This window comes from Dasypus novemcinctus, chromosome 5 (genome assembly GCF_030445035.2).
Source record: "Dasypus novemcinctus isolate mDasNov1 chromosome 5, mDasNov1.1.hap2, whole genome shotgun sequence".
Lineage (NCBI taxonomy): Eukaryota > Metazoa > Chordata > Mammalia > Cingulata > Dasypodidae > Dasypus > Dasypus novemcinctus.
Genome location: NC_080677.1, coordinates 34,323,903 through 34,350,995, shown reverse-complemented (window position 1 = coordinate 34,350,995; position 27,093 = coordinate 34,323,903). Strand labels below are relative to the sequence as shown.

General features: G+C 43.6%; 1 protein-coding gene across 4 annotated transcripts in view; it reads right to left on the bottom strand.

Annotated features, from left to right (window-relative positions):
• Positions 1-27,093, bottom strand: part of OSBPL3 (oxysterol binding protein like 3) — a 181,570-nt gene that overhangs the window by 66,892 nt on the left and 87,585 nt on the right. For all 4 annotated transcript variants that reach the window (XM_058296868.2, XM_058296870.2, XM_058296869.2 and 1 more), the window contains exon 2: positions 23,083-23,320. In XM_058296868.2, the coding sequence (XP_058152851.1) occupies positions 23,083-23,199 (117 nt within the window). In that variant the 5' untranslated portion in view covers positions 23,200-23,320. The remainder of the gene's footprint in view (positions 1-23,082; positions 23,321-27,093) is intronic.

Sequence of the window (27,093 nt, the reverse complement as noted above, 5' to 3'; positions counted from 1 at the left end):
TCACACATATACCAGAGAACAGCTGCATGGTTTTTTAAATATACTCTGAGTTCTCTGGGAATGCAATTACTGAATAATTATGGGGAGACTGTACTTTGCCAAGCATTGTCCACCATGTTAGAGAATCCTGGATGCTCACACTACTTGTAGTATTAGAGTTATTAAATTGACACATTTTATTGGTCTGCATTTGCAGTTGTCACCTTCTACATATTGGTACATCTGGCCACTTTGTTAAGTCTTCTGGTGTAGTTATGCCCGGGCTTTTACATATTGAAATATAGCTTTTAATATTAATGACTATCTTTGTAATTCTCTTTTATGTTACAGTAGGGCACTATCTTGATATTTTAAAAATTATGTGTGTACATAGGTTAAATTAATAATGAATTTCATTTGAGACAAGGTAAAGGAGTCATGAAAATATTAGTCATAAAAATAAAAAGAAATTTTTTAAAAAAATTAGTCATAATAAGAGCACACTGGTATGATGGGGTTAAGAATCATTGTTGAGATGCCCTGATACCTCCAAATAACAGGCCTCCTCATTGGTTCCCTGAAAGCGAACAGGCAACCAATTAGAACAGCAAACAGCTGGGGCCCCTCCCCAACATTAGGAAGGGAGAGGAGGAAAGTTCTTAAAAGACCTAACCCAGGGTCCCATGCCTGAGAATCACCCTGTAGCACACCTGTACCCCTGTCAGGGTGTGTACTACCTCTTTTCTTGTTTCTTAATAAACTCTTTAATCCCCCGCCTACCCTAAAAAGAAAAAAGGGAAAAAAAAAAATCATTGATGAACCTGGCACAAATTACAAATTCAGTATACTACTGTGCAAAGACTGCTGGGCCAGGACACAGTGCATGTGAAACCACTCTGAAAGCTGAGGTCTTTAGCATTTTCTTATAAGTAAGGCCTGTTGAGTCCATCTCCAAAATGTTATCTTCTATGTCCTTTCCCTTCTATTCCTCAACTACCACCCTAACCCAGGTTTTCATAAAACCTGGTTCCATAAGATTTTCCACTTCTACTAAAGCCAGCAAATATATAGAGGGTCCCTAACTGGATTATAAAATATGAATATTAATATTTGTCTTCATTCCTTCCTGTGATTTACTTATATTGTTCCAGTCTCCTGGGATCACCTCTTGATTTTTTTCTACCCATCCAAACCCTCAAGATTTTAGTTCACTTCCACCTCCTTCCATGAAATTCCTAAATTACCCAAGACACATCAATCATATATCCTATAAATCATAGCAGTGTTATTGTCTATCACCATATAATTTAACACTTAATTACAAACTCATGATTTTTTTTCAATCCCCCCCTACCGGCAATGATTTGGGGTTTTCCCCCAAACTATATACAAACTATGTTAAGTATGTAGTAGGAACTAAGAAAATCCTCCTGGGTTTATTGATTGTTGGGGTCTCTAACCAAGAATAGAGATTAAATCATCAAACCAACTCAATGGCACTGGGTGGTTGGTCTTGTGCTAAATCCACACTTCTGTATTACGTGCCATTTAAAATATCAAAAACAAAAACAACACACAAAAAAACACTATCCAGTGGGGGATAGATTGAAGCAACAAAAATATAAATGATTAGAGAATATTTTACTAGCTCCCTGAGGAGAGGCACCCCTTCCTTCTTGTTCACTACTTAAAATAGTGCATCATAGATGCTCAATAAATACTTTGAATGGGTTAACAAAGCAATTACAATAGCTAATGTTTATTAAGCATCTACTATATGTCAGGTAGTGAGCCTAACATCTTACTACCATTATAACATTTAATTCTAACACCATCCTGTTAGCTTGGTATTATTAGCCATATTTTTTGAATGTGGAAACCAAGGAACAGAGAATTAGACAACCTCCCCAAGGTCATAAAGATACCAAGTAGGAAAGCCACCTGGCTGCAGAACCTACATTTTTCATCATTCTGATACATATGGTAGCATAATGTATATTTTACTGTAAATAAAATACGTAAATTCTTTTGATGAACAAGGAGCAAATCCCATGGGCTGTGGGATGGTGATAGGTAAGTGCAAGAAGAGGTTGAGACTCTGATACAGTCTGAAGCAGTTAAGAAGCACCACCCTGTGGATGGAGACAAGCGAGGTCTGGAACCCTGCTCTGAGCTACCGTATTTCCTATCCTAAAGTCACACCAAACAGGGCCAGAAATTAGCCTGTGCAGTTTAATGCTGCCAAGTCTTTGTTGAATCACTTTCTTCCAGCTGGAATGCCTGGCTTGGCTACTTCTCAGCCTGGAGAGTTCTTGTCCAGCCCTGAACTCTAAACCTCCTGCTCCAAGCAGCTCTCTCCCTCCTCTGATGACAGTTGGCACCTACAAGCCTCAGGGATGGCGCTGGCACCTGCGTTGTCTGCCTTCCTAACTACTGTGGTTCAGTGAGGACAGGGACTGTGTCTCCTTCACCATAATATTATGTATTTAGGACATCAGAGCCCTAAATAAATATTTACTGAATGCAGGAGGCTAAGGAGCAAGGCGGGTATAAAAAGGGCTCCAGAGAGCCTCTCAGCTCAGGGCATGGGCTTTGCGAATGCCTGCTGGGTTGGAGTGAATTGGTACTCAGAACATAAACAAGGATGCCAGTTTCTCTCAACTGAAGGGACCGAATCTCAGGGAGTGGCTCCTGCTGTCCTCCACACCCCCAGCGAACCCGTCTTAGGCCACGGACCTTGAGCTGAATGCCCTGACTCGTGGCACAGGGTGGACTTGGGCCCCCAACACTGCTGGGCTACCGTCCCACCCTGTGAGGGGTCAGGCTTAAAGGTCGTCACGAATATCCCGTGGAGACAGAAGTATGACAACGGCTGGGGGAAGTGGCTTCTCAGGGTTTTGCTTGAGTTTAACAGAAGACAGTCTGGCACTGTCATCTGGCATCTGATTCAGTCTGTTTTACTGAATGTCTAAAAAGTGCCAAATATAGAAAATGGCTTTGTGCTTGGAAAGGCCGCTAAGCATTTATTCAAGCTCATGAGCTGGCAGAGTCCATTTCCATATTGCTGAGTGCACAGACTGAAAGCGCTTCCCTCCAGCACAGCTGTCAGCACTGTGTACACCTCCAATGCCCGTTTCAAAGGCCTAACCCTCAGCCTCTGCCCTTGCGGCGATGTCAGAAATAGAAAATGATTTCGACTGCCATTCTTCCTGCAGCTGAGCAGTGTTGGGGCAGGAAGTTTGGTAGCTACCTCCCTCTGGCCCGACTGAAGAGCAGGTGCTGTGCTTACACAGTCTATTAGGTTTTTAAGATCACCACTAAATGCCCAGCATTAATGGCTCTTTTTTTTTTTTAAGATTTATTTCTCTCCGCCCCCCCCCCCCCACCCAGTTGTCTGCTCTCTGTGTCCATTCACTGTGTGTTCTTCTGTGACCACTTCTATCGTTATCAGTGGCACCGGGAATCTGTGTTTCTTTTTGTTGTGTCATCTTGTTGTATCAGCTCTCCGTGTGTGCGGTGTCATTCCTGGGCAGGCTGCGCTTTCTTTCGCGCTGGGTGGCTCTCCTTATGGGGTGCACTCCTTGCGCATGGGGCTCCCCTATGTGGGGACACCCCTGCGTGGCAGGGCACTCCTTGCGCATCAGCACTGCCCATGGGCCAGCTCCCCGGGTCAAGGAGGCCTGGGGTTTGAACCGTGGACCTCCCATGTGGTAGACTGACGCCCTATCCACTGGGCCAAGTCCGTTTTCCATTAATGACTCTTTAATGACTTTAAAGGCATTTGTGATCTCCTAACGCCCCAGGATCATCAATATCATCTTTGGTGATTGTACTTTGGGGCATGAAAATACTTGTTAAGAGATTTTCAGTTAAAATAGTGAGTTTTAACTGGATGTCAAACCAATTTTGGACTTCAGAGTTTAATGGATGTCGGAGTTTTGGCTTCTAAGTAAATATTTCTTTCTCAAGAAGGATTTTTGGAGCACCAGCAGTCCTGAAAGCAAAAACAATTAAAAGAAAAAGAAAAAAGAGGAGTGTGTGCATGTGAGCTAATGCTTCTCAAGCTCTAATATGCACGCCAATCACCTAGAGATCATGGAAAAAGCAGATTCCAATTCAGGAGCTCCTGGACCAGGCCTGAGATTCTGCAGTGGTGGGGCCACTGCTGCTGGACCACGAGCCCACTCTGAGTGGCCACGCTGTCAGAGACACTAGGCTGTCTTGAAAAATTGAGATTTGACCCGACAGACTCTCAGGGCAAAACCAGGATGAACGTGATGGGAATCATAAGGCCTTGGATTCCAGATCTGCATAAAGGATGGATGGTTTGATTATCTGTTATGAAAAATGACATGGGAAAAGCAGGTGTAACGCAAGTGGTTGAGCACCTGCTTCCCATTTTTGAGGTCCCAGGTTCGATCCCTGGTACCTCCTAAACGAATAAACAAACAACTCTCTCATTGGGGAGTGGCTGTAGCTCAGTGGTTGAGGTCCTGGATTCAATCCCCAGTACCTTCCCTCGCCCAAAAAAAAGACACAGGCTGCTGTTTGCAAAAACAGGCTCCCTCATCACTGTAGTGCTGAGTCAGAGGTCAATGAGCCTTGGAAGAGGCACCACAGAGCGGAATCCTGGGCTAGGAAGGAGTGATCTGTGAGAGCCCATCCAAATCTTACATAATAAACCTAAGTCATTAAACAGTAGCATCAGTGTCAGCCTTGTAAGTCAAGGCACAATCCCTGACTTTATGTGAAATTACTTTGAAAACTGTAAGGTCTTAAAATGTTCTCATAAGCAAGTTCTGTGGACTCCATCTTCACCAGCAATGAAGAGCCCGCCCGGATTCTGAAAGCTGAGTGGGAAGCAGCAGGCACAGCCTGCAGCCCCCACCGGCCTTCCTCTCCCTCCGCTCGGAGGAAGCATCCCCAGCCCCACACTGGGTGGGGCAGGCGGCAGGTGGACACCCGGAGGAGCCAGGCCAGGATGCCTGGGTCTTAATTACTTGGGTAGTCACTGACCCGAGGTGCCAACACCTTAATTACTTAGATGGTAGAACACACACCCGGATGGTGGGGTGGGCTTGAGGAAGCTCGGGAGGGGAGCGGGAAGCAGGGGAGGCACTGCCAGCGGCGGACACTGACAATGGGGAGAAAAGAACACGAGTGCTGTCGGTGTCTCCACCTGACGTCACTCCTGTCCTGGGTTTCCCAGTAAAGGAAAAATGCTTTCCAACTGTATTGACAATAAATGGATTCACATAATGAAAAATTGTGTTAATAAAAACACCTTTATGCACATATAATGATTACGTCTACCCTGTCGATTGCTCGGCATTTATGACTGCAATTGCTTTGGCATTTGTTTAGGCTCCGTATATATAGGTTAGGTTATTACTTTTTGTTAAACTTCCCCTAGTAGTATGCATGGTGCCTTTTAAGGCTATGACAGCATCTTCTATGAATTTTTCTTTCCAAGTAATGCTTTGTTCTTTATACATGGGTCTCTTAAGGGATATACCTACTGTTAAAGACGCAGACACCCAACCTATAAATTTCACTCCTCTGTAGCCAGGTGATGGTGGGTTTTATTATTGCTAATATAGTAGTGCTTGTGATAATAAAAGTCACAACTACTATTTATCGGATAACTTCTATGTCCCTCACAAAGCTCTAAAGTAGTTTGCCCAAGATCATGAGCTGGTAAGTGCTGGAACCCACTGAATCTGGCTCAACACCCACTCTGGACAAGACCACCCATAAGCACAGGGAGTCTTCAGTGGAGTCCGTCTGGGCCCCTGCCCCTATGCCCAGCACGATTTCCTCCCCAAGCAGGATAAATCTGTCTCTGACAGCATGTTCCTGCACTCAGAACACACGTGCATCGGCCACCGATGCCTGGATAACTGCACTCACCCAAGGAGCTCAGGGTCTCTTCTGGGTTTTTGCTCAGTGTACACTGCAATGGTTGTTTTCCCCAGTAGGGTTGAGAGTATTTCTTTTAAGCCTTGGAGTATGAAAGAGAACGGGGAGGTCATCTGCCCAGCTCTTCCATTTCAGAGATGGCAAAGTGAAGCTCAGTGATTGTCCTGGGGACGCAAGAACTAGTGAGGGCTTCTGAGCACCAGGACCCACCTGCTAACTCCAACGGGGTGCCTCTGCATGGCCCTTCTCTAAGAGCTACCTCGTCTCCACAGGGGCAGGCAGCCTTGTGGAGGAGATTCGGGACTAGCTCACCGCAGACGGGTGCACGGCAGGTGCTGATGGGGGAGACGCTGCAATACAGACTGTTAGGGGTTGAACTGTGTCCTCCAAAAAGATATGTTCAAGCCCTCACCCTCTAGTCCTGTGAACGTGAACTTATTTGGAATTAGGATCTTTGAGGATGTTATTAGTTAAAATGAATCCAAAGTGGATTCTTTAGGGTGGGCCCTACCCAATATGACTGGTATCCTTTTATTTATTTTTTTAAAGATTTATTTCATTTATTTACACATACACACCCATTGTTTGAGGTTGCTGTCTGCTCTCTGTGTCCATCTGCTGTTCTCTGCGTCTGCTTATCTTCTCTTTAGGAAGCACCAGGAACAGAACCCGGGACCTCCCATGTAGGAGAAAGGTTCTCAATCACCTGAGTCACCTCAGCTCCCTGGTTTGTTGTGTCTCTCACTGTCTTTCCTCTTTGTGCCTCTTTTGTTATGTCATCTTGTGTCAGCTTGCTATGCTTGCCCACTGCACCAGCTTGACTTCCCCAGGAGGCACTGGGAACCAATCCTGGGACCATCCACGTGGTAGGCAGGAGCTCAATCACTTGAACCACATCCACTTCCCTTGTGTCCTTATAAGCAGAGGAAATTTGAACAGAGTCAGTAAATGAGAGAGGGTCACGTTACCGAGGCAGAGGTGTGCTTTGTTGCAGATGGCCAGCAAGTGACCCCCAGAGCCCCACAGCCTGCAGAGGAAGCATGGCGCTGCTGGCACCTTGATTTTGGACTTTTAGTGTCCAGAACTGTAAGACAATAAGTTCCAGTTGTGTTAATACACCTAGTCTTAGTACTTTGTTACAGCAGCCCTGGTAAACTAAGACACAAATTTCTAAGTAACCAGGATCAGGGCAAGAAGGGTGATGGTGGGAAGATGTTTTTTTTAAGGTACTAGGGAGGGGATTGAACCCAGGACCTCGTACATGGGAAGCAGATGCTCAACCACTGAACTACACTGGCTCCCCTGGGTTTGTTTTTTGGTTTGTTTTCTGGAGGTATCAGAGAGGGAATCTGGGATCTTGCACATGGGAAGCAGGTGCTTACCCACTTGAGCTACATCCACTCCTGGTAAGGAGATTTTTGCTTTTGATTTTATACTTTTCAGCACAGTTTTAATCTACCTTTATTACTTTTTAATTAAAAAAAAATCAAACTGTCAGTGGCTTATCTATGAACTCTGCCCTTTTGTCCCTGAGGGCTGGAGAGAATTCAGACCCTGCTATTCAGAGATAATACTTTGGCTTCCAGACACTCCCAACTCCTCCAGCAAACCTATTCCCTTGCTCTTGGCTCTTGCTGATTACAATGTTCTTTTTTTTTTTTTTTTTTTTAATTTCTCTCCCCTTCCCTGCCCCACCCCCACTCCCCCATTGTCTGCTCTCTGTGTCCATTCACTGTGTGCTCTTCTGTGTCCGCTTGCATTCTCGGCAGTAACAGGAATCTGTGTCTCTTTTTGTTGTGTCATCTTGCTGCGTCAGCTCTCCGTGTATGCGGTGCCATTCCTGGGTGAGCTGTGCTTTTTCTCGCGCTGGGCGGCTCTCCTTGCGGGGCATACTCCCTGCGCGTGGGGCTCCCCTACGCGGGGGACATCCCTGCGTGGCAGGGCACTCCTTGCGCACATCAGCACTGCGTGAGGGCAAGCTCACCACACAGGCCAGGAAGCCCTGGGTTTGAACCCTGGACCTGGTATATGGTAGGCGGATCCTCTATCAATTGAGCCACATCCACTTTCCAGTGTTCTCTCTTATAGTGTACTCAAAACTACTTTTTCAGAGTTAATTGAAGTTTACAATCAAAGTAGAGACACATCCCAGCTAATTAACACATAAATGATTTGGAGTCACAGAAATAAGTGACAGAAGTTTAGCACAATAAACTCTTTCTTATCCTTGCTCTAAATCATCACTGATTTTCTCCCCCACAGTACTACACAAGAATGATTTGGTTTCAAAATGAGAACCTAGCGACAGGTCACAGAGAGCTTTACGACTCAAGGAAGGAATGATTTTAGTGTCAATGTTATATTCCAGCCCCTGAGTTTCTACTTACTAGGGGAAACCCTACTCAAAGGTCTAAGGACTAGTGCCAAGCACTGCAGGTGCAAAGATAGAAAAGAAAATGCCGGCACCCAGTTGACAGATGTTAAAAATAAAGAGACACTACAAGTTGAAAAGTTGTAAATGCCAAGTGGGAGATTCAAACAAACCTGTAGGCAGAGGTCTCAGGCAGGCAAGGTGCCTGGGGCTAAATGCACCTCATGGGAAGGAGGTGAGCTGGGACTCAACCAAGGTGATTCAAGTAAGAAGCAGGGTGTATTAGATTCCTAAGGTTGTCGTAACCGATAACCACAGGCTCTGTGGCATAAAACAATAGAAATGTATTCTCTCACAGTTCTGGAGTCCGGAAGTCCAAAATCAGGCAGGGCCATGCTCCCTGGGGAGGTGAATCCTTCGTTGCCTCTTTCAGCCTCTTGTGCCTCCTGGCATTCTTTGGTATCCCTTGGCTTACAGCCACATCACTTCCATCCATGCCTCCGTCTTCACTGGGCCTTCTCCTCTGGAAGTCTTCTTCTCTGGGTGTGTCTGGTAAGTTCTCTTTTCATTGGATTTAGGGCCCACCCAGATAATCCAGGAGGATCTCATCTCAAGAGCCTTAAATTAATGACTTTTACAAAGACCCTTTTTCCAAATAAGGTCTGATGCATGGGCTCCAAGGACTGGAGTTGGGACATACCTTTTGAGGGGCCACCATTCAGCTCACAAAGGCAAGAGATGAGGCAGGAAAACGACTCCTCTTGAGCAGGAGCAATGAGCAGGTGGTTTCGGTTGTGTCCAGGGACAGAGGGCGACGCAGCCGGACTCACCAGCAGGGCCAGGTGCAGAGGACCTGACAGGGATGTCAGGCAAGTGTTCTGTTTTGCCTCCCTCCTACCTCTTATGTTGTCATTTCTGGGCCTGTGGCATTTTAATATGATCAAATGACTGAAGCAGGATTTCCCCTCCTTAGGAACGTCCTGTTGAGTCAGTTCAGTTCACATTTGCATCAACAGCTTCTAGAGAAAATCCCATTCACTGCACAGTGGGTAAGTTTGCTCTGAAGGAGGGCTGGGGTCAGGGTTCTGCCGTCCTGTACCCTGCACTACAGCCACTGCCAACCGTGAGTACATATATTTTCTGAAGGCACCCAGCATAGTTTTATCAAAGTAGCAATTCTGAACCTGACCAAAATTTACTTGCTGTGCTTGTTATTCTGGAATTGCAGAACAGGGGAGAAAGTTCAGCAACCTGCAGAAGGCTTTTAAGAGCTCGGTTGCTCTGTTCTTCTGAGAGGGGAATGGAGCTGACAGTCTATTATTATGAGGACATGGAGAACAAAAAGGAAGCCCTGACAACTCCTTTTAGCGGAAGTTTTAACTTTGCCTATGTCCACTGTTTTTGTTACAAGTCTTACTTGAAGTGACAATACATTGAGCATTGAGCGTCATTTCTTCCACCTCCTACCTTCAGGATACAGGCCACAATCACAGGCATGGTCAAAAGGTGGGCGGTAAGAAACAGAAGTAAGAGTCGCACAACAAGAATCAGGAAAACTAAGATACACACACACAAATATATATATGCATAAACAAAACAGCTCCAGGCAACCAGACCCCAGGGATCTTAAGGCTGCTGCGCTCCCCCATGTTCGTTTTGTCCCAGCCTTCACAGAGGTGCTAGCTTGTGCAGGCTTATGTACAGTTGTGCATACGGCATGTGGAACTTAAACGAAGCCTCTTAGCATCTGAAGAAGCCAGTGTCTCCAGACAGATGGCAGTCTGTTCCCCTGCCACTTATTTGCTGTGTGATGCTGAACAAGCCAGTTACCGTCTCTGGGCCATATTTCCCTTCCAATGTGTAAAAATAAAATACTGACCTTGTCAGGTTATTTTGAGACTCCAAAGGATAATGTGAAAGGATATTACGAGCTGTAAAGATGCTATCAATGCTGGCTAACTTCTGGTGTCCCTTGCCAACTTTTCCCCTGCAAGCAGCCTGGCAAGAAGCCAAGGCGCTTGGCTGTGCTCCATGCACCTAACCTTCCAGCTCAAAGGACCAGGCAGCGGCAGTCACCTTGAGGTACCATCTGAGGGCTCCTGGGACTCCCCTGCTTATGGCAGGTGAGTGGTTTATTTGTCAAACACGTACATAGCACTGACTGTGTCCAGGCTCCCTTTATCTAAACAATTGGCAAATACTAACCCATTTAATCCCCATAATACCCTAATAGGAGATTAAAGTACTGAGGGGTCTGGTAGCTCATCCTCTATCAAAGAGTGTGTAAGCAGGGGGACCAGAATTCACACTCAGGCAGCCTGGTTCTGAAGTCCACACTCAGTGCTTCTCTTCTTCTATAACCATCATGGAACAATGTGACACAATCGCTCCGTTCCCAACGTCCCTGGTCTGCGACTGGTCATTCTCGTGGTGTTTATTCAGCTCATCCTTACAAAAGATGGCTGGTAAATTTGAGTGCCTCTAAACACAAGCTGACTTAAAAGAAATAAATGGGATTAAGCATTTTTAATATACCAACCGCTGAAATTATAAACACCTGAACAATTGCGCTCTCATTCACTTTTTATTTCCTGGCAAATTTTCTTGCACTCAACTCACATGTCTTATGGGTTCTGGCAGGGAGCCCAGCCAGCCTAGACTCCCTGGAATGCAGCATAATATGAGTCTGGGTAAACAAACTTTCATCAGGTGACTCTGGGAGAGCACAAACGCCACCTTAGTTTAGCCCAAGGGAGCAGGGGTGACAAGAGTGAATTGCAGAATTATATAGAGACTTACCTAGTATATTAGTCAGCCAAAGGGGTGCTGAAGCCAAAGGGGTACCAGAAATTGGTTGGTTTTCATAAAGTGTATTTATTTGGGGTAGGAGCTGACAGATACAGACCATAAAGCTTAGGTTACTTCCCTCACCAAAGTCTATTTCCATGTGTTGGAGCAAGATGGCTGCCGACATCTGCCAGGGTTCAGGCTTGCTGGTTTCCTCTGGGCTCAGCTCCTCTGTTTTCTCCACAAGGTCAGCTATAGACTATGAGGTCCTCTAGGCTTTACCTCACTTCACAACGTCAGCTGTAGACTATCAGGCGAACAGCTCTTTCTCTCTCCCCAGGGTTTCTGCTGTGTCCAGGGAGCTGTGTCTATTCTTCTGTGCTCTTCTCCTGACTCAGGTCCTCTCTTCCTAGGGCGTGCTTCTCTTTCCTCTGTGCTTACTTCCCAGGACTCCAGCTCAAGACTCCAGTATCAAACTCCAAATCAAAACTCCAACACTAAAATCCCCAGCATCAAAAAGACCCTGTCCTTTGTCATGTCTTTTATCTCCAAGTTCCCACCCACCAAGGGCTGGGGACTCAACACCCTACTGCCATAGCCCAATCGAAGCCCTAATCATAATTTAATCATGCCCAGGTACAGACCAGTTTATAAACATAATCCAGTATCTGTTTTTGGAATTCATACTATATCAAACTGTTAGACCTAGTAAGAGAACTCTCCATATCAAATCCCCTGTAAGCATGAGTGAAGCACTTGTCAATTATTTTAGTAGGATTCACTTTCTGACTTAGGTACCAAATGCTGTCAGCACATTAAAAAAAGAATGGAGGTGTGTTCTCTTTACGAGCCACAGCCTTCCAATCAAGAGCCAACTTCTATTTGTAATGGTCTGTTCAGCTGTCCTGTCCTTTGAAACTTCACATCTCCCTTTCTGCGGCCTTTTAATAACAGGTCCTCAATAGGTATTGGTTGAAGAAATAAAATTTAGGCATGGAGAACATTTTCAATAAAGACAAAACATTCATTCATCTTTTTTCTAGCTGAATCTGGCTTCCAAAATGTATTTCCTTGAGATTCTAGGAAGGAAATGGAAGGGGGCAGTGGAGAAAAGATGAGGGGAAACTGTAATTATTCATATTACTCATAGTTTACAAGTTTTTAAATAGCAATTCTCTCTCCAGCTTAGACTCTATCCCTCAACCCACTTCATGCATCTATAGAGTTTTGTGAATAACAAACTTTCTACCTAGCAATTGCATGCTTATTTATTCTCACATTCTAAATGTCTACCAAGTGCTAGGCTAGGTATTTCATATTTATTATATCAGTCCTCCAAGGCAGTCATAATTATCCAAATCTCACAGTTAAAAACACTGAGACTCGGAAAGCGGCTGTGGCTCAATCAGTTGGGCTCCCGTCTACCAAATGGGAGGCCCTGGGTTCGGTCCCGGGGCCTCCTTGTGAAGGCAGGCTCGCCGCATGCCGTGGTGAGCCACCCGGCCCACAAGCGCCATGGAGAGCTGACTCAGCAAGGAGATGCAACAATAAGGACACAAGCAAAAAACACAGAAGAGGGAAACGGACTTTGGCCCAGTGGTTAGGGCGTCCGTCTACCATATGGGAGATTCGTGGTTCAAACCCCGGGCCTCCTTGACCCGTGTGGAGCTGGCCCATGCGCAGTGCTGATGCGCGCAAGGAGTGCCGTGCCACGCAAGGGTGTCCCCCGCGTGGGGGAGCCCCACGCGCAAGGAGTGCGCCCGTTAGGAAAGCCACCAGCGTGAAAAGAAAGAGCAGCCTGCCCAGGAATGGCGCCGCCCACACTTCCCGTGCCGCTGACGACACAACAGAAGCGGACAAAAAACAAGACGCAGCAAATAGACACCAAGAACAGACAACCAGGGGAGGGGGGGAAATTAAATAAATAAATAAATCTTTAAAAAAAAAACAAAACAAAACAAAACAAAACACAGAAGAGCATGCAGTGAATGGACACAGAGAACAGAGAGCAAGCAAGTCGCAAGGGGGAAGGGGAAATAAAAATAAAAATAATAATAAAAAAACAAAACAAACAAACACTGAGACTGAGAGCGGTTAGATATATGGCCAAGTTGCCCAGCTGGCAAAAGGCAGAGCCAGCCTGAGTGTAAATTGGTGCTCAAAAAAGACTTGTACCATACTTTACAGCAGAGTAATTCACCTGCAGACCACAGATATAGTGCAAGCCTTTCTGGATTTCACTCTTTGCCAGAATATACTCAATGGAGAGGTCTTCGTTCATTTTCTTTCTCAGGCCTCACAAGATGTCGCTGGGGTGGGAGGGCTTAGGAGTTTGTGGGCTCATTATCACCCAGGCTTCACCTTCTAACCTGTCCTGATAGAAAGAAATTTAATATGCTCCTGGCATCCAGTTGATTCAGCCCAGTAATTTGCATGTCATGTGCAAAGCCCCGTGTTAGGTGCTGAGATAGAAAGATGTATAAACAGGATCCTGTCCTCAAAGAGCCATGCACTCTTTCAACCCATTGGGGTGTCCTATTCCTCTGCTCATGTTTTACTTCGACCAGGCTCTCATCAGCCATTCACTCCTACAGCTCCAAGGAAACTACTCGACAATGAAGAAAATCATGAAAGCCAGAAGGGCAGTACATCTCGCTAAAGGAATAGGTGAGCCAAAGTCTGGGATGGGTGAGCACATTGATGCAAAGACTGACGTAGACCCTTACAAATAATAGGGCATGATTAAGACAGTCAGAAGGGACCAATGACCTTTTAAAGACTGGATTTCTTTAGCTTGGAATTTCCTATAAAGAAAAACGTTTCCTACACAGTTAGGGCACTACTAGTCAGGGTTCTACAGAGAAACAGAATCAATAGGATATATATATATAAATTGTATATATAAAATTTAATAAAATTTAATAAATATTAAATTTTAAGGAATGTGCTTAAGCCATAAAAGGGGCTGGCAAGTCTTAATTCTGTGAGGCAGGCCAGTATGCTAGAAATTTCAGTAAGAACGATGATGCTGAAGTCTTCAGTGAGAACTTCTGAGAGGAGACTGGCAAGCTGGAGGTTCAGAGAAGAGGAAATGGTGTAGTCTCGAGGCAGAATTTCTTCTGATTTCACGAACCCTGAGTTCTTTGCATTTAAGGCCTCCAACTGACTGGGTGAAACCTATCAAAATTATGAAGACAATCTCCTTTACAAAAAGTCAACTGAGATGCTGATCTTATCATCTATGAGGTTCTTCTGCACCACCACCTAAGCCAGGGTTTGACCAGACACCCGGGCACCATAACCTACTCAAATTGACATATAAAATTACCAACCCAGGTACTATCTCTGAAAAGTGGTCTACTTCAAAGTGCTTATATTTGTTATATGCACATACACTATCCACAAATAAGAATGAAGTTCAAATTAATGTTACCTCCAATATTAAAAATGAATGTAAATACTTCCTCAGCCCTACTGTGAGTCTGAGCTTGAATTAAGTGCTGTGGTGGGTTGAATTATATATTACCATTCCTGTGGGTGTGAACGCGAATCAGGACCTTGTGAAAATGTTATTTTTAGTTACGGTATGGCCAACTGAATCAGGATGGGTCTTAATCCTATTACTGGTGGTGGTATAGAGAAGGACACGGAGCCAGAGTCAGAGGAAACACTGGAAGTCAGAAGTCAAAGGAATCTGGGAGAAGAAGGAAAAGATATTGCCATGTTACGAAAAAGCCAAGGATCCAAGGCTCACCAGCAGCCAGCTCAAGAACGCCACAGTGTTTGTGGAGAATTCATGACCTTGCCGATACCTCCATTTTGGACTTCTAGCCTCAAAACTGTGAGCCAATAAATTCCTGTTGTTTAAGCCAATGATGTTTGTTTTAGCAGCTGGGAAACTAAGACAAGTGCTTTACTTTTACTCATATAAGAATTATTATTATTCCAATTTTACTGATGAGGAAACTGAGGCTTGGGGAGCTCTATGAATAAACGAACAGAACCAAGACTCCAGAATTCAAATTCTAATCACTACGTATCCCATCCAACCAAAAATATCTTGATAAGACTTTTTTAGAAGTTTCATTGTGGTAATATATATACAACATAAATTTCCCATTGTAACCACTCTCAATTATTCAATTCAGTGGTATTAATTGCATTCATAACGTGCTATTTATCACCATCATCCATTACCAAAACCTTTCCATCACTCCAAACAGAAACTCTATATATTAAGTAATAACTCTGCATTCCTCCCTGGTACCCCCTGACCCTGGTAACCTGTAACCTACTTTCTGTCTTTGAATTTGCATATTCTAGTACTGCACATATAAGTACCAAACAACATTTGTCCTTTTGTGTCTGGCTCATTTCATTAATCATAATGTCTTCAAGGGTCATCTTGGTAGTAGCATATATCAGAACTTCAATCCTTTTTATGGCTAATAATATTCCATTGTATGTACATACCATAGTTTGTTTATCTATTCATCTGTCAATGGACATGGGTTGTTTCTATCTTTTGGTGGTTGTGAATAATGTCACAATGAACACTGGTGTACACATATCTGTACAAGTCCCTGCTTTCAATTTTTTGGGGTATATACCTAGGAAATGGGACTACAGGGTCATATAGTAATGCTATGTTTAACTTTTTAAAGAACTGCCAAACTTTTGCCAAGTGACTGCACCATTTTATATACCTGCCAGCAATATAAGAGGATTTCTATTTCTCCACATCCTTGCCAACACTTACTGTTTTCCATTAAAAATATATATTAACCATGATAGTGGGTGTGAAGTGGTATCTCAGTGTGATTTTGATTTGCATTTCCCTCATGGCTAATGATGGTGAACATCTTTCATTGTTCATTGGCCATCTGTAAATCATCTTCTTTGGAGAAATGCCTTTCAAGTTTTTGCCCTTTTTTAAATTGGGTTGTTTTTTGTTGTTGTTGTTGAGTTGTAGGATTTCTTTATATATTCTGGATCTTAAACCCTTATCAGATATATAATTTTCAAATATATTCCCCCTCTCTTGGTTGTCTTTTCATTTTCTTCACAATGTTCTTTGTTGAACTAAGATTTTTATTTTCTTGAAGTCTAATTTTTTTTTTTCTTTTGTTGCTCATGCTTTTGGTATAAAGTCTAAGAACTCATTACCTAATACAAGGTCCTGAAAATATTTTCCTATGTTTTCTCTAGGAGTTCTATAATTTTAGCTCTTTTGTTTAGGTAATTGATCCATTTTGAATTAATTTTTGCATATGGTAGGAGGAAGGGGTCCAATTTCATTCTTTTCCATGTGGCTATCCAGTTTTCCCAGCACCATCTGTTGAAGAGACTATTCTTTCCCCATTGAGTGAACTTAATACCCTTGTTCAAAAGCAACTGGCCATAGATATGTGGGTTTACTTTTTAACTTTCAATTCTATTCCACTGGTCCATACATCTGTCCTGTGCCAGTACCACACTGTTTTGATTACTATAGTTTTGTAATAAGCTTTTTTTTTTTTTAAGATTTATTTATTATTTATTTCTCTCCCCTCCCTCCCCCAACACCCCGGTTGCCTGTTCTGTGTCTATTTGCTGCGTCTTCTTTGTCCGCTTCTGTTGTTGTCAGTGGCATGGGAATCTGCGTTTCTTTTTTTTATTGTGTCATCTTGTGTCAGCTCTCCGTGTGCAGCACCATTCCCGGGCAGGCTGCACTTTCTTTCGCGCTGGATGGCTCTACTTACGGGGCGCACTCCTTGCATGTGGGACTCCCCTGTGCGGGGACACCCCTACATGGCACATCACTCCTTGTGCGCATCAGCACTGCGCATGGGCCAGCTGCACACGGGTCAAGGAGGCCTGGGGTTTGAACCGTGGACCTCCCATGTGGTAGACGGATGCCTTAACCACTGGGCCAAGTCTGCTGCCCTGTAATAACCTTTCAAATTGGGAAGCATGAGCCCTCCAACTTGTCTCTTATTTTTCAATACGGCTTTGTTTATTCAAGGCCCCTTGCTATTCCATATGAACTTGATGACTGGCTTATTCATGCCTATGAAGAAGGCTATTGAAATTTTGATTGAGATTGCACTGAACCTGTAAATCAATGTGGGTAGTACTAACTTTTTAATGATATTAAGTCTTCCTCTCTGTGCTATCTTTCCATTTATTTAGGTCTTCTTTAATTTCTTTCAATAATTATTTACAGTTTTCCATGTAGAATTCCTTTACATACATGGTTAAATTTACTCCTATATTATTTTATACTGTTAGCTGCTATTGTAAATGGAATTGTTTTCATTTTTGGATTGTTATTGCTGGTGTACAGAAACACACCACTGATTTTCATGTGTTAATCTTGTACCCTGCTACTTTGCTGAATTTATTTATTAGCTCTAGTAGCTTTCTGGTAGTCTTTGGGACTTCCTAGATATTGGATCATGTCATTTGCAAATAGGGATTGTTTTACTTCTTCCTCTCCAACTTGGATGCCTTTTATTTCTTTCTCTTTTTTTTTCCCCCTTAATTTCTCTGTCTAGGACTTCCAGTACAATGTTGAATAGCATTTGTGAAAGTGGGCATCTCTGTCTCCTTCCTGATATTGGGGGAAAGCTTTCAGTCTTCTACCACCAGGTGTGATGTTAGCTGTGGGTTTTGCATAGATGCCTTTTTCCTGTGTAAGAAGTTTCCTTCCATTCCTCATTTTCTGAGTCTTTTTATCAAGAAAGAGTGCTAGATTTTTTTCAAATACCTTTGCTGCATCAATTATGATGATCATGTGGTTTTATTTCTTCATTCTATTAATGTGGTGTATGGCACTGATTAATATGCTTATGTTGAACCACCCTTGCATTCCTGGAATAAATCCTACTTGGTCATGGTGTGTAACCCTTTTAATGTACTATTGGATTCAGTTTGTGTAGCAGTTTGATATGGTTATGAATTTCAAAAATAGATATTGGATTATGTTCATAATCTGATCTGTACCTGGCATGATTAAGTTATGATTAGGACTTTGATTGGGCCACATCATTAGGGCGTTGAGTCCCCACCCCTTGGTGGGTGGGGACTCACAGATAAAAGGCCTGGCAAAGGAGAGAGATGAAGGGTTTTTTTTTTTAAAGATTTATTTTATTTATTTATTTCTCTCCCCTTTCCCCCCCACCCCGGTTGTCTGCTCTCTGTGTCCATTTGCTGCACCTTCTCTGTCCGCTTCTGTTGTTGTCAGCGGCATGGGAACCTGTGTTTCTTTCTGCTGCATCATCTTATTGTGTCAGCTCTCCATGTGTGCGGCACCATTCCCGGGCAGGCTGCACTCTCCTTCGCACTGGGCAGCTCTCCCTACGGGGTGCACCCCCTGTGCGTGGGGCTTCCCCACACGGGGGACACCCCTACATGGCACGGCACTCCCTGCATGCATCAGCACCACGCATGTGCCAGCTCCACACGAGTCAAGGAGGCCCGGGATCTGAACCACGGACTTCCCATGTGATAGACGGACGCCCCAACCACTGGGCCAAGTCCGCCTCCAAGATGAAGGTTTTTGATGTTCGAGTTTGATTCTGAAGCCTTAAGCTGGAGCCCCGGGAAGTAAGCTCACAGAGGAAACAGAAGCAAGTCCCAGGAAGAAAGGAACCCTGAGCCCAGGAAAAAGCAAGCCCTGGGAAGAGAGGAACCCTGTACCCAGAGAGAAGCAAGACCCTGGAAGAGAGGAACTCAGGAAGCTTGAACCCTCACAGACGTCGGCAGCCATTTTGCTCCAACATGTGAAAATAGACTTTGGTGAGGGAAATAACTTATGCTTTATGGCCTGTTATCTGTAAGAGCCTACCCCAAATAAATACCCTTTATAAAAACTAACTAATTTCTGGTATTTTGCATCAGCACCCCTTTGGCTGACTAATACAGTTTGCTGGCATTTTACTGAGGAATATCTTGATAAGAATTATTTGGAGGTTGTTTCAAAACTGGCAAAGTGAGACATACTATTTTTTAAATCTTCAAATGCTCCAGTATTTAAGTCGAAAAGTGAGAAAATCCTCGTCCTTGTTTTTTATGATCCCAAGTTGTACACTTTGTCTTAAGGTCAGATGCAAGTGTGAAAGCACAGATTACACTAAATAATCAACCATCTCCTTCTTCAAGGAAGCAAGTTGTTTTAACATAGATATTAGACAGTGGAGTACCAACACTTAAATGAAGAATTTCTTCATATTTTATGTGAGTAGGCTCTGAGATAGGAAGGACAAGTTCAAGTTCAGTTCATGAAACAAGGACAAGGAAGAAGAACAAGTTAGAGGAACTGAATGTCAGTGTGGCAGGAGTACAGAAACTCTCAACATCATCTAGCAATGGTGGATGAGGATTTAAGTGACTTATGAAGTCCAAATCTTTCAGCCAAGATGGTGTTATAAGTTCATGCATTTAGTGTCCCTAACCTTCCCTGTCACATCGCCACCCACACTCCAACATAACAATATAAAAGTCATAAAGATGTGGATTTTTTTTTTTGTAATAGAAAACAAGATTAAGTATCTCCATGGATCAAAAACAGAAGAAAAATGCAAAGCACACTGTAGACAGATATGTCTATGATCCTACTTCTGTGGGATAATGGTGCTAAAATGTCTTAAGGATAAGGCTGGGGACCAGAGCCAGCCTCACTGCTGAAAGTCAGAGAATGTGGAAGGGGAATCCTCCATACCACAGTGAAAGGGGATTTCAAAAGCTGCTCCCCCAGGGAGGTGGCAAGAAACAGACATGGCCTCACAACCAGACTGCGCCAGGTTGTCTGCTAGCCTGGTGGCGGTTCTTAAATATTCTAATACCACCGTGGAACAGAAACCCCTAGATGCAAATACAACATTTGGATCTGGCCCAGAGCCCTCAGAGGTAGGAAGTAGGCAATGGCAAGTCCCCAGATAGGGCAAGGTAAGTGCAGAGAAAGAATGCATAAGGAGCCAACTCAATGTAAGGCTGGACACCATAATTCCAAAGCACATGAGGAAACTCTTGTTAAAAAAGATATCCAGGGAAGCAGACATGGCTCAACTGATAGAGCATTCATCTACCATATGGAGGGTCCAGGGTTCAATCCCCAGGGCCTCCTTGACCTGTGTGGAGCTGGCCCACATGCAGTGCTGTGATGCGCAAGGAGTGCCGTGCCACGCAGGGGTGTCCCCATGCAGGGGTGCCCCCCACACAAGGAGTGCACCCAACAAGGAGAGCCGCCCCACATGAAAAAAGTGCAGCCCGTCAAGGAGTGGCGCCACATACACAGAGAGCTGACACAGTAAGATGATGCAACAAAAAAGAGACACAGTTTCCCAGTGCCACTGGATAATGCAAGCAGACGCAGAAGAACACACAGCAAATGGACACAGAGAGCAGACAACGGGAGGAAGGGGAGAGAAATAAATATTTTTTTAAAAAAAGATATCCAATAAAATCAGATCAGAAGATATATCTCCTCTAGATAAAATGAAAAGAATGAAGCAAGCTAAAAATGACTTTAAAATATATGTACATAAAATACTAAGTTTATGACTTGCAAAGAGTAAAGGAAGTAAATGATCTGTAGAACACATTCTTTGTTATTGAAAATAATTCAACTGAGCTTTAAAAATAAGCAGATTATTGCACATTATCTTCAACACCTATTTTTTAAATATTTCTCAAGTTTCTTCTACAAATTGTGAAATTTTAAATGTTTAACTTGTAGTTTCCACTGAAGTGACTGGAAACACACTATATTTATATTTGGCACTGGACACTCTGTTTAGCAGTTGAGAGACCACTGATTATGACTGTGTTCCCTCAGAGCTGTGGAGTGAGATCTCCAAGGCTCCAGCACTAACAAGGCAGCTTCACAGACTCTAAGACAACCTTGGGTCAGTTTTTGGTGCCATTCTGGACATGGACTATCAAGGTAGAAAACATGGATGGGAAAGCCAAGCCAATCCTGGGCCAGAATATCTATCTCTCTTTGTAAGAATTTTGGGAAAAGGATGGAATAAGAAAATAGATCTCTGAAAATTAACCATGACTTGACAACCAGGTGTGAAGTGTAACAAAAATATTAACTTCTCCATCTTCTCTGCCACAGAGGAAAACTGGTGTTCACATTTAGAAAGGATTACATGCATATTAAAGTGGGCGATCCTAAATAAAAAGGATGACTCTTAAATGAATGAACAAATGACCAAATGAGCAACTACTGAAAGTCAAGAAAAGGTTTAGGCATCAAGCATACTCCTCTTCCTCTTTATGAAGTAATCTGATCATTCCATTAAAAAACAAACAAACAAACAAAACCCTCTGGGAAAATCAAACCAATCAATGTCAAACAGCACACCTAAAAAGGCTTCTGGAGTATTTAGTCCAAGAATTTCACTGCACTGCTCCAATCCCTGTGGTGTTATAAGCACTACTACTTGAAAGAATCCTGTCCTCTCCCTTTATCAATGGAAAATATAGAAATAGATGCAACTAGGTGCAAAGGGAGGAGAAGAAATCACATGTTGTGTTCTCATCCTAGCCAGAATTCCTGTTGGGTGGTGGGCTTATAGAGATGCTACATCAAAATCAATGTGAGAATACAGACACAGAAGAATGCACAGCGAATGGACACAGAGAACAGACAGCACACAAAAAAGCCATAAAGGGGGGGATGGGGGGGAGAGATTAAAAAAAAAAAAACCAATGAGAGAAAGCTGACCAAAAGAGTGAATACAGCTACTCTCGTGACAATAGAATCTCAGGGAATCAAAATGCAGGCAATGCTAATTTTAGTCATTTTTTAAAGCCCCAGAAGGAATTGATGACAGTGCTGAAAAAGTTCTCCTTCCTAAACCCCCATGGGAAATCACAGAGGGCTCCCCAAATGGCAGGCCCATGGCACAATCTGAATTGCCTAGAATCCTAGGTTCTAATGACATGAAGTGGTGTTGTGAGGTGACGCGCTTCCTGTCCCAGGAAACGTTCAAATGGAGAGACCCGTGATGACGTGCCGCAAGCCTGTGAATGGGCCTGGGGCGGGAGGGTTTGACTGTTGCCTCCAAATCTGGAGCCCAGAACTCCAGGCAAATTCTTAAGCCAGCACTTCCCACGGAGGAAGGGCAATGCCAGCCCAGCCAGCGGGTAGTGAAAAGGCTGAGACCACTTCAGCTGTAAATCCACACAGTTTTTTGACAGCCTACTCTCCTACCTAACTGTAGGAAGATGAATTATAATGATTAATGTGCATTTACTGTCATTGATCTAAACACTGGCAAATTCTGCCAACAGAAACCAAGAAACACCATATAATTACCTGACAGTTATTTAGGAGTTAATTATTCAGTTCTTGTTTCCCTTCTTTCTTCCTCCTACTTAATCCCTTCTGACCACGTCCCGGTTGATTAGGTTCCCTGGCTCAATTAGAGAAATGAAGCCGCTGAGTTACCAGCAGGGCGAGCTGTGGTTAGAAGTTGTCAGAAAAGGTTTTGCAAGGGCAGGAAGAGATGGAAAGGATGTTATAACTACCGGAAAAGTGGTTTTTGTATGTTTGTTTTGATTAGCTGGGCATGTAGGAAAGGGTGGGCTCTGGAGCCAAATGGACTGAGTTTTGGTTTCTTGCTCTGCCTGTTACTGGCGGCGTAGCCATGGAAAGTAACTTGGTCAGGATGAGTCAGCCTCTTCACGGGGAAAACAGAGATATTATTGTGGTTAGGGATGGTTTTCACAGTCTTGATTTCTAGATGCAAATTTTCTTACTAACGTTCTTAATCTTTGTCATACTGCAAAACTCTGTGTGGTTGTGAGGAGTCAATAAAATAATACAAAGGGCCAAATACAGTTTTTCCTACCACCTGAAAGGTACTCAAGCTGCATTATTTAAATTATCTAGAATTGATTCTTCTCACATAATTAAGATATGACTCAAAAGCAAATGCTCTTAAACTAGAAATAGGATTTGCCAAATAAGTGTGCACGCAAACCTCTTAGTGACGTAAATTTCCTTTCTAAAATTTACTGTAGTTAAACTTTACCTGTCGACTTCCCTGCTTGGAGGAGCAGCTACTTGTGCTCCTTGAAGGTGAGACCAGTTTTTGAGACACGCCTAGGTTCTTCTCTTCACTCATCGTGAGCAGCTGATCACTTGGCATCGATGCGGTCAAAATGCCATCAGCAGACTGGAGCCGAGAGGATGGACGTCCCACACAGGCAGGTGGGTCAACTCTTAGCCATCACACTTTACAGGCATTTTGGGTAACCCAGAGGAAACTCCTGAAACCAAAATAAAAGCAGTGAGAGAAAAGGTGAGAGAGATCAGACATCATCCATAATTAACTATCGATTGTCTGCAGGTGGCGTATCCACACTACAGCTTACAGTGCCACCATGCTGAGTTACAGCAGGGACTGCGAAGGCAAAACTGCTTCACACTCTCTCTTAGTCATAGTTGTCTGTGTAGTTTTGTTAGTAAGGCTTAAGAACATGAGGAAGAAAATTTGAGTCTGGACATATACAAAATCAATACACCCTCTAGGATGGCAACAATAATGAAAGAGAAAACAAGTGTTGGAGAGCATGTGGAGAAACTGGAACCCTCACACATTGCGGGTGGGAATGTAAAAATGGTAAACAGCCACTGTGGAAAAGTTTGGTGGTTTGTCAAAAAGTTAAACACGATTTTCATATAACTCAGCAATTCCATACCTAAGTATATATCCCAAAGAACTGAGAACAGGTATTCAAACAAGACTTGTACATAAATGTTCACAACAGCATTATTCACAATAGCCAAAGGTAGAAATAACCCAAATGTCCATCAACAGATGAAAGGATAAACAAAATGTGGTGTACCCATAAAGGAATATTATTCTGCCATAAAAAAGGAATGAATTACTGATACATTTTTCCACACAGATGAAACTTGAAAACAGTATACCCAGTGATATAAGGCAGTCACAAAATATTTTGAGTCCATTTATATGAAATATTCAGAGTTGGCAAATCCAGAGAGACAAAAAGCAGATCAGTTTTGTGAGGGACTTGGGGAAAGGGAGAAATGGGGAGTGGCTGCTTAATGAGTACAGGGTTTCCTTTTGGGGTGATAAAAATGATCCTTCCCTGGACAGTGATGATGGTTGCACAATACTGTGAATGTACCAAATGCCACAGAATTGTACACTTTGAAATGTTAAAAAGGTAATTTTGCTATGTGTATTTTACCAACACGACAAAAAAATCCCTTTCTGTTTTTTGGGGAGGACAGGGTGAGGAATTTTTTCTTCCAAAAGATTTTAGAAACATCTATAAACCTATAACATGGTGTGATAACTAGGAGGGAAAGCAGAATTCCATATCATCTATTAGCATTTTAATAATTAAAATAGTAATTGTTTGCTGAGTACATACCACTTACTGCCAAGCACTCTATTAAGGACTTTCCACATGCATTGTCTTTTTTTGTTTTTTAAAGATTTATTTATTTTATTTCTCTCCCTCCCCCCCACCCCCAATTGTCTGTTCTCTGTGTCTATTGGCTGCGTGTTCTTCTTTGTCGGCTTCTGTTGTTGTCAGCGGCACGGGAATCTGTGTTTCTTTTTGTTGCGTCATCTTGTCGTGTCAGCTCTCCATGTGTGCGGCGCCATTCCTGGGCAGGCTGCACGTTCTTTTGCGCTGGGCGGCTCTCCTTACGGGGCGCACTCCTTGCGCGTGGGGCTCCCCTACACGGGGGACACCCCTGTGTGGCATGGCACTCCTTGCATGCATCAGCACTGTGCATGGTCCAGCTCCACATGGGTCAAGGAGGCCCGGGGTTTGAACCGCAGACCTCCCATGTGGTAGACGGACGCCCTAACCACTGGGCCAAGTCCGCTTCCCTGCACTGTCTTCTTTAATCAACAGTGTGGTGGGAGAGTATTTTCTACTATGGAGGAGAAAACTGAGTTTTTGAGAAGTTAGTTGACTTGCCCAGTCATGCAACAGGCAAGGGGTTGAATCAGGACTAGATCCCAGACTTCAACCATGCTGCAGGAAATTAACATGTCCCTAATGGCCAGGTCTGGGGATAACAGCAACCAGTCCATTCCTGGAGCCAGAGAGAACTGGGGAGCTGGGCTATAAAGACTCAACAGGGAGACTATCGTAAGACATAATGCCCCATTCCTTTCTGTAGCATAGTACCAGTCTCCAAGGTGGCAAATTACCTGTGTGTAGTTGGGGCAGGGGGGGAGTTATGGATGAGAAGCAGGAGGGGAGGTTCAACCAGGGCAGAGCCAAGGACATCCCTTACCAGTAGTAGCCGGGCTACCACCTGCCATCATCACCCCCGCAGGCTTGAGAGTCTTGTCCTGATGGAGGGCTTCCCAGAATGTGGAGAGAAGCCTGGCCCCAGAACCACTAAGGTGGCGTCTGTCATGGCCTCGTCTACAGCCCTAAATTAAGGGTGACTAAAATGTATGGTTTTGGTTTCAGGATACCAGAATTCTAAGTTCAAATAAATGTCTACTACTTCCCAAGCATGTTAGTGGCAATAACAAAAAATTATATACAATCCATCAGGTTATTAGTGTTCACATAATCTAATTTTAAAGAAGAATGTTATATGATTGTCTAGAATCAGCTAGATAGGATATGAAGTTTTTAGTTAATTATTAAGCAAACTTCCTATGCTTTTCACTAGTACTTAGTTCTTAAAAAAAAAAGTATTGTTAAAACCATAAACCAAAACTGAGATAATAGAGAAATACTGAAATCTCAGAAAATAAAATTAACCTACCTAGAGCCACAGAACTAAGTTTCCATGTTGCTCTTACATAAACCCTCTGACTGCTTGTACTTATTACCTATTGGATTCAATAATAAATAAGACTAAAAGCAAACCAACACCAGCCTCTTCAAAAAGTTAGCTTTACTTATGGGTGCATGACTAATTCTACCTAAAGCAGAAGCAAATGTAATCTGGTTGAAAATTGCTAAGAGAGGCTGCAAAAATATATTAATAGTTTTGTTTAATAACAGTGTTGGTTGTTGCTGTTTCAGAAAGGGGAGGAAAAAAAAACCTGACGGGAACCTTAAATGATGAAATGTATGGGGGCAGCTATTGCTATGGCAACTGATTCCACATTGGATTAGGAATACTGACAGAGTTTCTGACTGTGTGTCTGAGTTGTTTTTCTTTTTTTTTTTTTTAAGATTTATTTATTTATTTAATTCCCCCCCCTCCCCTGGTTGTCTGTTCTTGGTGTCTATTTGCTGTGTCTTGTTTCTTTGTCCGCTTCTGTTGTCGTCAGCGGCACGGGAAGTGTGTGCGGCGCCATTCCTGGGCAGGCTGCTCTTTCTTTTCACGCTGGGCGGCTCTCCTTACGGGTGCACTCCTTGCGCGTGGGGCTCCCCCACGCGGGGGACACCCTTGAGTGGCACGGCACTCCTTGCGCGCATCAGCACTGCGCATGGCCAGCTCCACACGGGTCAAGGAGGCCCGGGGTTTGAACCGTGGACCTCCCATATGGTAGACGGACGCCCTAACCACTGGGCCAAAGTCCGTTTCCCAGAGTCGTTTTTTTAAGGCCAGGGTTTTTGACAAATGAGAGTATGGAATGAAATGAAGTCTGTGAAATGTCACAGAGAAAGAGAGAAAGGGGCACTTGGGCAATGAAATGAGAGTAATGAGAAACTAAGCCAAATCAGAACCACCATAACCCTGTCTTAGAAGTAACTGATCAAAGGGTCACCATTATCTCTTAATCCCATCAACTTTCACTTGTGGAGCAATAGCTACTAGGACCAGAGCAGTTAGCAGGTCAAGCTGACAGTTATCCAAGTTGGCACTCAGAGTTAAGCCCTCTTCAAGCATGGTGCCCTGTCCCCACCCCATCTTCAGGGGAAAAGGGGGGGGGGCGGCAGGGATCCAAGCCACAGCCCTTATCACCTCTATCCCCAGGAGTCTGAGGTTGTGGCCCAAAGTATTTATCCCAGAGGTGTCTTAAGCTATTTTTGCTTTTTATAATTCTTTTTCCTTTCTGCTCCTCAGCCTCTCATTTCAAGTGCCT